The 14940-nt window shown below is 37.3% G+C and overlaps 1 protein-coding gene across 1 annotated transcript in view; it reads left to right on the top strand.

Moving 5' to 3' along the window:
- LOC131978903 (TBC1 domain family member 8) overlaps window positions 1-14940 on the top strand; it is a 31902-nt gene that overhangs the window by 3947 nt on the left and 13015 nt on the right. The window contains exons 2-8 of the mRNA XM_059342718.1: window positions 4559-4669; window positions 4945-5063; window positions 5236-5464; window positions 6368-6608; window positions 8693-8900; window positions 13763-13960; window positions 14501-14650. Of these exons, the coding sequence (XP_059198701.1) occupies window positions 4559-4669; window positions 4945-5063; window positions 5236-5464; window positions 6368-6608; window positions 8693-8900; window positions 13763-13960; window positions 14501-14650 (1256 nt within the window). The remainder of the gene's footprint in view (window positions 1-4558; window positions 4670-4944; window positions 5064-5235; window positions 5465-6367; window positions 6609-8692; window positions 8901-13762; window positions 13961-14500; window positions 14651-14940) is intronic.

Here is a 14940-nt window from a genome sequence, read left to right as displayed (position 1 = left end):
TTCCACAATGTGACCATTAGCAGAGAAAGACAATGATTCATATTGACTCTCCTTTTCTGGAAAGTTTACCAGAGTAAACCCCTTCAGGGCTTTGTGGTGACAGACGGATGGTTTTGTGTTGCTGGGCTGCTGGCTTCGCAGCTCCAGGCAGGTCGACTTTGACTCTGAGATATGGTTTAGGTTTGGCTGAGAGCCAGAGCTGCTAGGAGAGACTTTATCTGTGCACATCTCCACCTGCTGAGGGTTCCACCAGCACAGGCTACAATAACCAATGAACCAAAGAACAATAACTTCTGGATGAAAAGCAACAATGGATGATATTTTATGCTGGTATTCAGTTTGAGACACACCCTGAATTGAATGATTACTGTATAAAATTGACAAAAAGCATATTTTCTAAAGGTGTAAAGTACTGTAGTACTGTACTCAAGTAAAATTTTGAGATACTTTATTTGAGTATTTCCATTTTATCTAACTTTCATCTTCTACTCCACAACATTTTAGGGGCAAATATTTTACTTTTTTACTGTACTTCATTTAGCCCACAGCTTTAGTTACTTTTCAAGTTGAGATTTAACATGAAAAATACAATCAGTTTAAAATTATTAGACATTTTTATAAATTAAACCACATGACAGTAAGTAGGTAAATTAGCCCTACCTTTACAACAATACTGCTTAATAATAATAATCCAATAATATATTTAGAATATATAAAAACAATCTTAGTTGGTCAATTCTGGTTAACAGGTACTTTTTCTTTTGATACTTTAAGTACATTCTGATGCTGATACTTTTGTACTTTTACTTCAGTACGTTTTGAATGCAGGACTTTTACTTGTAGTCACTTCACAGTGTGGTATCAGTACTTTTATTGAAGTAAAGGATCTGAATACTTCTTCCACCACTGGTCTGTAGTAGAGCTTGACCGATATGTGATTTTCTGCGTTTGATACAGAGACCAATTTAGGAGGGGAAAAGAATCACCATATAGCAAGCCAATTGAGTGATTTTTGAGCTGGAATGAAAATAGATCTTTTTGTGTGGATTGTTCACCAAATTTGCACCAATATTACTATGAAAAAAATACTCAGAAAGCTACTTCTTTTTAAAAAACAAATAATTCCAATAAAGAATATTTAATGTGATTATAAATTATTATACATTATCCATGCAATGTTTACAATTCTGGAAATTAAAATAAAGAATAAATCAAAATTAAAAAAAACTTTTCTAGGTCACCCCCAAGCATATTTTCCATGTTTAAAAAGTTTTCATACTGGTACATAATATATTTATTTGCATCTTTGTCATCTTGTTTCAGTTTTACCCTTACTCTGTTTTTTTCTCTCAGTTGTATATGGGGTTGTAACACTACTTTTGTTATGTAAATGTCTTCTTCTTCTTCTTCTTCTTCTTCTTCTTCTTCTTCTTCTTCTTCTTCTTCTTCTTCTTCTTCTTCTTCTTCTTCTTCTTCTTCTTCTTCTTCTTCTTCTTCTTCTTCTTCTTCTTCTTCTTCTTCTTCTTCTTCTTCTTCTTCTTCTTCTTCTTCTTCTTCTTCTTCTTCTTCTTCTTCTTCTTCTTCTTCTTCTTCTTCTTCTTCTTCTTCTTCTTATTATTATTATTATTATTATTATTATTATTATTATTATTATATCAGACAAAAAATTGCCAATACCAATTGACACAATTATGCCTTTGATGGGCCAAAATCTAAAGATCATAATATCATCATAACTTCAGTTTCCCTGCAGGTTTTATAGGCTGACAACCTGAAGCTGTGGATCTATAAAACCAAACTCCTCCTCCAGTGTTCCAGCTGTCTGCAGGAGAACTGATAGTGATCGTTCTTCCTGTTCTCTCTGTGTATCACCTGGTCTGTTGTGTGTACAGACCAGGCCAGAGAAGGCAGCTCCGAACACAGAGATAGAGATCAGGCCGCCCTCATTCGTTCACTGATAACTTTAAAAGGCAGGGTCGTAATTTGTTATGGCGGCTTGGGTTGATCTGGCTGATAATGCTCCCTTAGAAAACCGAAATATTGAACAGTTTATAGCAATGCTGGGTGGAAATATTAAAAGCTTTTTAGAAAAAAGCACAACGTGTCTTTTAAGTTTGAACTTAAGCACTGGCATTATTTAACAGTTTATTTCTTTAAAAATTGGATAATTTACAGTAATTACCTGTATTAAAATATTTATATCTGTAGAATTACCAAAGGTTTTACTGTTTTTAATGATTTACTTTTTTTTTTTATTAAGTATAAAGCTTTACTGTAAGAAAACAAAGTTGCCTTATTTTAAATTCAGCAATGTGATGCATATTTCTTGTAGACCATTAAGCTATTGAAAAATACTGTTAAAAAATCTATAATTTCCCATTATATTAATGTATGGATTTCAAATTCCATTTTATATTTAATACTTGTGATAAAAGTAATTTACCTTTCCTTTAATGGCATTTGCAGTTACTGTAGAGAAAACAAGAAAAATGATGTAAAATAATACAGAAACTTCCTGGATAGTAACTTTTTGTGTTTTTTTAACAGTGTGACCCAGACCTTTATGTTTGTTAAAAGCCTTTCTGTTTGCCATAAAGAGCTCAGAGACAATAAGATATATGGTTTATGGTATTGTTGAGCTAACAGACAAAAAAAAAGTACCACAGCAAGTCACTTCACTACCATATTGTCTGCATGCATTATATCTACATCTTCAACACAAAGCAGTGGACAACAGGACGAGCACATTCTGTATTCTAATTCATAGTTATTAATAGAAATATTTCAGTTGATCTGTGTTAAAACATAATAGTTTTCTTCTTGAAAGTGAATTTGTAAAATTAGCAGGGAGAGAAGTCAAAGTTTCATGGTAAACTTTTTCTTCACAGAGGAAATGAAGAATTAAAGCCCCACTTAGAGAGTTGTTATTAGAAAAGCGTGATGCAGATTAGCTATGGTTTACAAAGCTGAAGCTGTGGTGACCGCAGCCTCTTCAGACGGAGATTCAGCCTGTACAGGGAGTGTAGATGTGTGGGTGTTTGGGGCTGTTTCTATTTACTTCATGATTCAAGTGTAGAAGCCATTCAACACAACTAAGAGCTATTTATAATCTCCTGAACATCTGTGGAGTTGATGCAACAATCGTGATCCCCAGTGAGTTTCCTCTGAACAGATTTCCTGCAGGATTTCAGTATAAAAACTGAACTGGTGGACTGAGTTTACTGTCAACGAAGAAACAGTTTATTATCTGCTTGATGACGTACTAAGAAAAATGACTACTGCTAATATCAATTATCAAACTATTAGTAATGGTGATAATAACCTTATAACTTGTATATTTTTGTAAAGGCAATATGTAACTTTTTCTAATAAAAAAATAGAAACACATCAGAATTAAAGGAAAATAAGTTGATAAAAGACCAAATACAATGGTGAAATATGACGACATTTGAAAGTAAGAACTATGAAGAAGTATTGGCAACATAAGCTTTATAAATACTACAACAAGGGGGAAAGACAACATTTAATGGTAAAGAAATGAAACCTATTGTCTTCTCTCTGTCTGCTCGAGTTGAGACCTCTCCGCCTGTTTTAAACCTGATGTATTTCTGTCATCCAGCTGTGAAATGCTGCCGTCTGTGTATGAACTCTTCACCTCTCTTCACCACAAACACACAGACTGAAACCTTAATTAAATAGTTGTTTATGTCGAATGTAATGAGATTGTATTTTTGGAATATATATTTTTAGTTGTTTGAGCACCAAATTGATGTCAGATTGTATCGTGAAAATAATAATAAATCTGCTTAAAGTGAGTTACATAAAATGCAGGTAGCATGCAGGGATTCTGTTTTACTAAGGCTGTTTTATTGACAACTATTTGATGTCACACTATTTGTTATAAATGCATTACAGAGTAGGGTTGTCAAAAGTATCGATACTCAAAAAAGTATCGATACTAAAGCGTTGTATCCGGATACGATACTCATTTTCAAAAATATCAAGTATCTGAAGCTTGTTATCATAGTTGCAGTTTCTTTTTGCACAACTGTTTTTTATTACAAATATTTAACCTGTGGTTCTGTTAATTTTTACATGTTGCATTTTTCTTGTTAATAAAAGTATTTCTGTAAAATTTTGGGGTCTTTTGTTTTATCCTTGTGGTATCGAAAATAGTATCGAGTATTGTATCGGTATCGAGTTGAAAATGTTAGTATCGTGACAACCCTATTACAGAGACATCATTATCTGTTACTGTTCAACCTGTATGACACGGATATCATGGCTGAAAAATAACATGCATTTTGGGGTAGAAGAAATATCTGTTGTTTAAGTCAACATATAGATAATAGCAGGGGTCTGAGGTTGACAGAGCTGATATAACGGATATAAGGATGCTGCTGCAAAAATCTTAAGTTTGACCATGTTGTATTATATAAAGTCAGTATAGCTATAGGTCATGATACCACGTAGCTAAACAGCAAAACATAAAGAAATTGACAGTTTACGGACTTTGACCGACCCCGGTCTGATTCTCTGTGTTGTTTGGTCTCTGTAGGTCTCCTGGTGGGGGCGCTAGACACGGTGCTGGACTCCAATGCCAGGGTCACACCCTTCAGAATCATCCTGCAGGTTCCCGGCTCCCAGGTCAGCTGGGTCATCGCCAGCGGTGAGCTAAGGCATCAAATCACCACCTAACAAGTCTCTATCAGTCCATCTCAGACACTGGACACTGTTTCTGGTTGCAAGTGCTAGAAAATGTGTAAATATTTGGTATTTCTGATCAGGATTGATGTTGGTTGGAAGATATAACTAAGTGAAGGTGAAAAATAACATTAATATATATTTTTATGGCGGTTTTTTGATGCTGACATTTTTATTTTACAACAAATTTTTTCGAAAGGGATGAACAAGTGTTAAAATCTCTTTGTTTTTGTCCCTCAGGAGCCGCCATAGAGGAGGTGAACAAGCACTGGGACTGGCTGCTCCACAACCTGCTGCACTCTCTGTCTGTGTTTGAGAACAAGGAGGATGTCGCCAGCTTTGTCAGAGGAAAAGTCAAGGTCAGAAGCTGATTTTAGATCCTGAAATGTGCTGAGGAATCTGGGTTTAAAAAGGATAAACACAGTTGTTGAATCAAAGAATCACACCAGCTTCATTCTAGATTACATGATGATGATAAAACCCTTGGATGATGCAAGTCTGAAATACTTACTGCAAGTTTCTCCCGTGCAGGGCCTCATTGCAGAGGAGCTCCGGGGTCGCCAGGCTGCCCAGGAGGAGGACCCAGAGAAGTTCAGGGAGGTGCTGCAGAAGTTCGAGCTGCACTTCGGCCTCCCTTCGTCAGAGAAACTGGTGACGTACTACTCCTGCTGCTGCTGGAAGGGCCGGGTGCCTCGGCAGGGCTTCCTCTACCTCAGCATCAACCACATGGCCTTCTACTCCTTCCTGCTGGGCAAGGAAGGTCTGTAAAGTGAGGGCTCTGATTTTCAAACCAAAAGACAGAAGTCCTCATTACCCATAATTATTATTGTATTTATTATTAATGTATAATGTGCCAAAAATATCCATAGAAACTTCTCAAACCACTCCTGCAGAATAATTTACTTCTTCACTTTTCCAAACAATTCTTGCTTCACCCAACTATATGTGTGGAATTTACTGAATATTCCTGAATAGTAATTGACAAAAGGTGCATGTTTGAAAGAACACACTCATTATTTTAGTAGAAATTTAAGTAATTGTACTGGTAGAATTAGTTGGGGGTTTTTTTGACAAACAATGGGCCTCGTGCAGGATACAAATACATGTCCTTTTTTCCACAATGTGTTCTTATTCTATTCGTACCCCTTTAAATACAGAAAATTATATAAATATAAGAAAAAAAATGAATAGAATATTGCTGCATGAGGCCAATGTGTTCGTTCCCTTTATTACCTCTGATAAAGCAACACAATATGGGTGAAATGTCCATAACTCTTTGTAAAATCGGGAAACTTATCTTTTAACAATATATGATATGAACTGTTATTCAAATATTTCCTTTTCTATACACACGGGAGAAATCTTCCACATTATTTCAGGTTGATATTATTCTGAAATAAATATTATTTGAAAGCTAATTCATAGAAACACACTTGTGAGTTTGGATTTGCTCTAATGGTTGCAAACTGGAGGCTTGGTGCACAAAGAGTTTCTTGTTACCTCTTTTAAATCTATATGCATCTATTTCACAAACTTTCCGCAGTTCAGTTCATGCTTAATTTTTTTTTTTATACCTACCATTAGAAGTGTTTTACATACACAGCTTATGTCCATAATGTGGCCCACATAAACTGCATATTTGACTCTTTTCTATCTCCGACAGTTAAGTTTGTGATCCCTTGGGCGGAGGTGACGCGGTTGGAGCGGGTCTCCACCGGTCTGATGACGGAGGCCATCCGGGTGAACACGCGGGAGCGGCAGAGGGAATTCTCCATGTTCCTCAACCTGGACGAGGCATTCGGGGTCATAGGTCAGCTGGCTGACATCGCCCTGAGGCGGCTGCTGGACAGTGAAGGCCTGGAGCTGGACCGAGTCCTGCAGCAGCCTGCACGCATCACCAAGAGGTCGGTGCTGCTCCTGCTTTCTGTTCAGTTTAATTAGCTGATGATGGACGGGCAAGAATGAAAAAAGAGAGAGAGAAGTTCAAACTCTTTTCTCACCTCCACACAGGTGGTTAATCACTGGTTTCACATAGTAACAGAAATAGTCAGATACAGCTCCTCTAATCTGATTTTAGAAATGTATGGAGGAGAGGGGGTTTCCGAAAACTACTCGACTGTGCGACAAACATTTCTAAAGAAGCAGCTTTAAAATGGCCAAACCTAAAAATAAAGAGAAAGCAAGTGTGGGTGCAAGACGAAAAACTACCTGCAAAGAACAAGAAAAGGTCCGCACACAAATTAGCTCCTGATAATTTATTCTTCACTTCAGGCATATGTTAAAGGATGAGGTTATGTTTCTAACATAAAATAACCCAAGTTAACATGGCATGTTAGATGTTGATTTATAATCCAGGTTTTATGAAGAGTTGGACATGAGAAAGTTTCTGTGCCCAAAGAGACGAGAAGTAAAACAAATCAGATTTTTGACAGCAACATAACTCGTACGTCTTGTTGTTTTTAAACAGTTTTTGTTGAGTTATAGATATTTTTATGAGCCTCAACAGATGTGCTCTGTCTTGTTCTTTTCTTATTTTTGTTATCAGATATTTTTCATGCCCTTGTATTTTTTCTTTAAAGCCACAAACCTGATTCGCCTTGACTGCACAAACAACATTATGTGGCACTTTTACTCACAGCGCTCCTCCTCAGATACCACTGAGATAAAAAGGTTTCTGTGCTCTTTTCTGTCCATGTAAAAACCTCAAAACCACGAGAGATCAGTCAAGTTAAAAGAAAAGTGCCTGAGCTACAGAGCAGATGGCACACCACAACACAGTTTTTTTTAGTGCCTGTGAATCGAAAATGTTTCTTACAGTAGACAGATCTGATCTGACTGTGCACAAGTGACAAGATAGAAACTGAAAAAGAGAAGAAGAAATGAAAAGTACATGTAAGGCACAGAAACCATGGAGAGTACAGAATGAAGAAAAAATAAAACAGAATGAAGAAGGTCAGCATGCAGGTGAAAAGAGCTGACTGTAAAATGTAGGCAGCAAAATAAATAAATGGCCAGATAAAGAAGTAACAGCTTCAGTAGCTAAAAAAAAAAAACCTCCACCACTCACTTACTTCTTAGCTTAGATTAATCCAGATGTTCTTCATCTATAACCAAGTCTTAAAACATGTATTATTGATATAATAATGGTGCAGTTCCGCCATTTTCTCTCTTTATGTAAAAACATGTCATGTCACATTCTGCTGCACATCTAACACCCTCCTTGCTTGTTGACTGACATTTATAATGCAGAACACCATTACCAGTGAACAGTAATTTAACCAAGAACATGTTTTTATTTCTAGGTCCTAGTAATTTGTTTTATTGAAAAAATTCAAACTTAGTGTATTGAAACTGATTTTAACCTAGACATGTGCTGTAAATCATGGTCCACAAAATATTTGTGTCTGCTAAGAAAACGTCCACTTTTATTTTTGCCTATTTACCTTTTGTGAAAAATTACCTTTGAGAATGCACATTTTCTATAAACTGAAACTTATCATTTTGCATGTTTCTTGCTTGCCCTTTTGACTTTCAAGCAGCATGCTGTATATCTCTGTGATCCTCAAACATTTCTCTGTCGTTTATTGAATTATTTGTACTGTATATAGAGAGTATATACAGAAAATAATATATGGTTCTTTTAAATGAAAGTTATAGAGGGCTGCAAAGTCCAGCAAGTGGTGCTTTGGCTGTTACTTCCTCTCTCTACTGCTCTGGGTTCCTAGGGGTGCTGGAAAACCTTAAAAACACTGGCATTTTAGGTGTGAAAAGTGCTTGGATTTTGAATAAAGTACTTTAGAATTGCTTTAAATGTAGTTTTTACAACCACTTCTACTTACAAACAGGTGACACATTTTGAAAATTGTAGTACAAAGTAAAAAAGTGAGGTTGTCTCTCAGTTCTATTCATTTTGCTTCCAGAACTTCTTTTACCAAGCTACATGTGTGTGCCTCTGCCTAATTCTTCTCCTCATCCTCTTCTCTTCCAGGGTCCTGGAGGAGCAGGCATTAAGGGAGTACGTCCTGGCTCTGTTTCGGCTCCCTCGTGCTGAAAGACTCCATGAGGTGGCCTCCTGTTCAGTGTGGACTCCACACGCTCGCTGCCACAGAGCGGGGACGCTCTACACCACTGACAGCTATCTGTGTTTCTCCAGCCGAGAGGAAGGCAACTGCACCCTGCTTATCCCCCTCTCAGAGGTACGGCACCCACATCACAGCTCAGCAGCTCTACAGTGTAGTGTTTATATTAGCTGTTAAATTATAAAAACAGAGAATAAAGGCTTCCATGTGTCGGCAATAAATACAACGTGTCAGTGCTCCATAATAGCACTGTGTACACTGTGGCTGTGTGCCATTAATGACCATTAAAGGTATAAACTTTGGGGAGCTGAAGGCTCGTAGGCTGAACTTAAACATCATTACCAAATGAGGTGATCTACAAAGGTCTAATGAGGCATCATAGCAGGTTCCCTTACCAAGTACAACAGAAAGAAGGTGTATTTAGGGCAGCAATTGTTGTCATTGTTGATTTTAATTATTATTTTCTTCATTAATCGATTAGTTGTTTGGTCTGTAAAATGTTAGATGGGAACAAAACTCTGGCACTAATAGAAAAAAATTGTCTACTTGTTTCGTGTTTCAGCTGATATAAGATTTGGAGCTGTTCTGCATTGCTACTTTTCCACTAAAATATGTTAGACAATTATTAAAAATGTCAAACGGTGTTGTACTGATTAAAGAAACCAGAAAATATTTACATTTAAGATCCTGAAATCAAAGAATTTTACTTTTTTTTTCTTCTTTAAAGTTACTCAAACTGATTCTCAAAATAGTTTGTGACTATTCAATTAATCGATTAATCTTTGCTGCTCTGGGTGCATTTAGGTTTTCTTCAAGATAACTACCAAGCCTCTTTAAATGATAGAAACCAAAAGTAAACTAGGACAGGTTTTTACCATTGCTGCATGAGTTATGAGATCACAAGGCTGCAATTACAGCCATAAAGGCCCGATGTGCGTGACTTACTGTTGAGGACAACAAGAAGAGAGAAGCAACAGTTCATGTGACATAATTAACATGTGTAAAAACCTAGTCAATTTGAATGTATGTAATATGGGTTTTGTGATCTTGAAAAGAGAGATCCAGCAACTTCTCCTCAGGCAGTGAAAGGCCGTCATTATTTACCAGAGCTTCCTCCACTGAAGTAAAAATTAAAGTTTAACCTGTGAATTAAATTAGCAACATTACAGTCACAAATCTGCTGTTTTAGTCCCTAGTGACTTTATTCAGATCTTTTATCGTAGAGTTTCTGCAGAAGGCTTCCGTTTCCCGTAATGTATTTTAACAGTTTGTTAAACAGTGTGTGTTTACTCTGTCTGCTGCCAGTTAAAGAGTAACACACTGACTGGTTTCATGTGGCTGATAATGTTCACACACACATGAAAGTGCGAAGGGGAGTGTTTTTTGCTGCAGTAATGCAAGTGAAAGTTAACTTGCACGCTTGTTAAAGGATGAGTTCGGCTGTTGAAAGTCAGAAGAATAAATGACTAGAAATTTGTGATCTAATACTTATGTTTCTGCATTGAAGATCTGCCTTTTTTTTACATAAAGTGATCAGCACAGCAGCTATTATGATTGTTAAAGTGGTAGATTCACTGCCACTCCTCTAAATTCAAATACATAACAATAAAGGTACAAATAATAAGAGAAAGTCAGGGTTAAAGAAATTATTTAAATGGGGTATTCAGTCAAGTGTCTTCTAGCCTGGATTTTTTTACAGGTGTATTTGCATGTAAATCAAACTGTATACTCAAAGCTTTTGGCCTGTTTGCATTTGGTTTAGTTGTGAGAAGCAGCGATTAGCAGCCAGGTGCTCAGTCCGGTCGAGAACAATGTGAGGAGTCATGCGTAGCGTCTTTCCTCCTCTGTGGCAGTTTAATCCTCCGCTTCCTCTGTTTTCTGTTGAAGCATTGTCTTCATAAAAGGGAAATCACTTCCTCCCACTTAAACTGTTACTGCTAATAAAGAGTTATTCCCCTTTCTGCTCCTCCAGATCCTCTTTAACCTCTAAAGTCTCCTTTATTCCTGCACTTTCACTGTAAAACAGGGATTTTATGTTTCAGGGTGTGTTACTGTTGTGTGTTTGAGATACAGTAGGAGAAATTAACTGTGAATGGATCCACCTTTAAACAAAGTATAGCTATTTATCTCACTCATAAATAAAATACAGTTTTAATACAGCTTTGTATGAAAGCACCATGATACAGATATGTTGTGTTATACTATAAGTTATACTATTTCCTGTAGTGTATTTATCTCATTTTTTTTTAATTTAATGGAATAAATGGTACTTTTTTGATTTATGTTATGTTTTTTGGATTATTTAACTCAATTGGATGGAATTTTTTAAATGTAATTGCGATGAGTAAACCTCAAGTCCAAAAATGTGTGTTAAATAATAATAATAACTAGAAAATTTCCTCTGGGGGAAATTTTGAAAGGGCCACGGGGGCTACTGCCGGTGTGTGTACACTATGATGAGATTCTTCAGAGATTTCAAACAATTAATACTAGTAATGTTATGATACTATTCCTCTTCAAGTATTTATTTATACAGCAACCTATGCCCTTTAACCTCAAAATGTGTGTGTGTGAAATATTTGTATCTGGAGGAGTGTGTGTAGGAGTGTGTGTGTGTGTGTGTGTGTGTGTGTGCATCTTTAACTGTTATTACATTAATTGACCAGTGTGTGTGTGCGTGCGTGTATCTTTAACTGATATTACATTAAATGACCAGTGTGTGTGTGCGTGCGTGTATCTTTAACTGTTATTACATTAAATGACCAGTGTGTGTGTGCGTGCGTGTATCTTTAACTGTTATTACATTAAATGACCAGTGTGTGTGTGTGCGTGCGTGTATCTTTAACTGATATTACATTAAATGACCAGTGTGTGTGTGCGTGCGTGTATCTTTAACTGTTATTACATTAAATGACCAGTGTGTGTGTGCGTGCGTGCGTGTATCTTTAACTGATATTACATTAAATGACCATTGTGTGTGTGCGTGCGTGTATCTTTAACTGTTATTACATTAAATGACCAGTGTGTGTGTGTGCGTGCGTGTATCTTTAACTGATATTACATTAAATGACCAGTGTGTGTGTGCGTGCGTGTATCTTTAACTGTTATTACATTAAATGACCAGTGTGTGTGTGCGTGCGTGTATCTTTAACTGTCATTACATTAAATGACCAGTGTGTGTGTGCGTGCGTGTATCTTTAACTGTCATTACATTAAATGACCAGTGTGTGTGTGCGTGCGTGTATCTTTAACTGTTATTACATTAAATGACCAGTGTGTGTGTGCGTGCGTGTATCTTTAACTGTTATTACATTAAATGACCAGTGTGTGTGTGCGTGCGTGTATCTTTAACTGTTATTACATTAAATGACCAGTGTGTGTGTGCGTGCGTGTATCTTTAACTGTTATTACATCAAATGACCAGTGTGTGTGTGTGTGTGCATGTATCTTTAACTGATATTACATTAAATGACCAGTGTGTGTGTGTGTGTGCGTGCGTGTATCTTTAACTGTTATTACATTAAATGACCAGTGTGTGTGTGCGTGCGTGTCTCTTTAACTGTTATTACATTAAATGACCAGTGTGTGTGTGTGTGTGTGTGTGTGCGTGCGTGTATCTTTAACTGATATTACATTAAATGACCAGTGTGTGTGTGCGTGCGTGTATCTTTAACTGTTATTACATTAAATGACCAGTGTGTGTGTGTGTGTGTGCGTGTATCTGTAACTGTAATCACATCAAAACATCAAAGCGTGGGGTCGACCAATCAGAGCAGAGCAATCAACGGAATTAACAGCTGTGGAATCTTCTGGCAGAGTGAAAGCAGCCAGAGGTGGGCAGAGTGAAATTTCTGGCCTCGAACAGAAAGCATTTTTGGCAAAACCATAATACCTTTCATTGATCCGACTTCACTTTGAGCATCCTGAGTTCTTCCTGAACCTCTACATATGTTTTTTTTTTAAGAAAAATGAAAAAATAGCTTTGTTAGAGCGATCTAAAAAAACTGTTAAATCTCATTTTTCCGAAATCTTCCTGCGTTTTTAATATGGGACCCAATGAGGCTGTTGGTGGTTTTGGTGGCGCCAAAAGGTGGCTTTGCGTCGAACGCCCAAACTATAACTCTGACAGCTTTACCAGAGGATTGTGAGTGAGAAGACAAATTTTCCTACATTTCTATGTATAAATTATTTCTGTGGAGTGGAATTTGCGGCCTGGAGTGCAGTTTTCAAATTTATTTTTTGACAGTTTTACCTCTCCCTCTACACTCTGAGCGATGACATCACACACTCTGACACGAACATTCCGTGCAATACACACCCATTATAATCTCAGAATTTCTCCAAAAATGATCATGGTCATTGAACAGGGATTGATAAAAACTATATGACCTATCGAAACGCAAAGTAATACACCAATACACAAGACTTGTGTCTACTGTTTAAAGTTTAAATGGAGTCTCTAGGTGAAATTATGCCAGAGAAGTAGACGTCTGAAAATCTTCAATTAATGTTCTTTTTTGCTCTTTTTCTTTCGGCCGTCCCATTCATTTCAATGCAAAATTTTGAGCAGTTTTTCGCGACTTACGTCGCGAAAAATTCATATTCCGTAGAGAAAAGTAATAGCACACCGATCCCGATCAAACCGCACGTTTTGATATATAATTTGTCCTGCAACTCGAAGAGTTGCAGGACTAGTAGCGGGACGAAATTGCGTCCGGAAGAGGAATAAGAAGAAATCCACAGTATAACAGGTCCCTACAGCTATTGCTGTATGGGACCAGTGCTCGGTGCGATTGCCCCGAGGCCCTAATAATAATAATATAAAGATAAAAATGGGGATAGTTGATTTCGACTATAGTCCAAATGACTCTTTAAGTTGCATGTTTATTTCTAAAGCAATTATCCAGTTCATTTGTTTTTTTGAAGAATAACTTTCTTTGTTTTGATGCCGTGTTTTCTCCATTCTCCTCCTCAATCAGGTGTTGTCCATAGAAAAGGCGGAGAGCACCAGCCTGCTTCCCAACCCCATCATTGTGAGCATTCGGACTAAGAAGGCCTTCCAGCTGATCGAGTTGCAGGACAGAGACGAGCTGGTGGAGAGCCTGAACTCCAGACTCCGAGCTCTGCAGTGGAAAAAGTCCATGTTCCGCAGCAGGAAGGACGGCAAGAGGAGCATGGTACGTGTGACGTCCAAGTGCTGTTTAAATTCCATCTTTCTTTGGCATTATTTGCCTTTAGTGGACACACCCAAAAGTAAGCCTTGCTTTAACACCTATTTGACTGTAAATGGGACCATAATTTACAAAATAAACATCATGCTGTATTAAAGAAGACTCTAAAGTAGCAATTGAGACCATAAACTCATTAGAAAAATGTTTACTGAGGTATTAAATCAAGTGTTAAGCAGGGTCATATTCTCCTGGGTGAAACCCCTTGCTGGCCATCAGAGAGAATGCAGGTTCAAGGCATTTTTACATTGACTATATCAGAAAAAAAAGTTATATTCCTGATATATTTTAATCAGTTTTCCTAGGCTCTCGGGCTCAACCAGTAAAATGGATCGATCACTGTTTTATAACTGTATCGGTTCAGATTAATTTCCAATATTTAAACACTGTGTTGAGCTTGTTCATGAGAGGAAAAGTGGGCCTGAAGACAAACTGTAAAGATTTTAATGTTACTAAGTTTCCTGTCCATTTCTGGCATTTTCTCCTCAGAGCTCCCCGACACCCTACTACACTTTCTACTACGACACTGGGTACTCTGATGAAGAGGAGATAGAGGAGCAGGTGCTGCGTAACACCGTCAACAGCGAGGCTCTGATGACGGCCTTCCACCAAAGCCAACCAGGAAACAACGGCAACAAGGTGGAGTGGAGACAGACTGACTTTTTTAGCTTAAGTCACACCCACATTTTTATTATCTAGGTCAATTCAGGGGCTTTAAAATTTCACATCACCCAAATTAAGAACTAAATATTTTAGAGAATCCACTAACCTACACATCCATCCATCTTCTTTTCGCTTATCTGGGACCGGGTCGCAGGGGCAACAGGCTAAGAAAGGTATTCCAGATGTCCTTTTCCCGAGCAAAGTTTCTGATCAGATGCCCTAACCTAGACATGCAGATAGTTTATTTTTAATAAGAAATAGAAAAA

The sequence above is a fragment of the Centropristis striata genome, chromosome 10 (genome assembly GCF_030273125.1).
Source record: "Centropristis striata isolate RG_2023a ecotype Rhode Island chromosome 10, C.striata_1.0, whole genome shotgun sequence".
NCBI classification, from domain to species: Eukaryota; Metazoa; Chordata; class Actinopteri; order Perciformes; family Serranidae; genus Centropristis; species Centropristis striata.
This window is presented reverse-complemented; position numbering and strand designations above follow the sequence as displayed.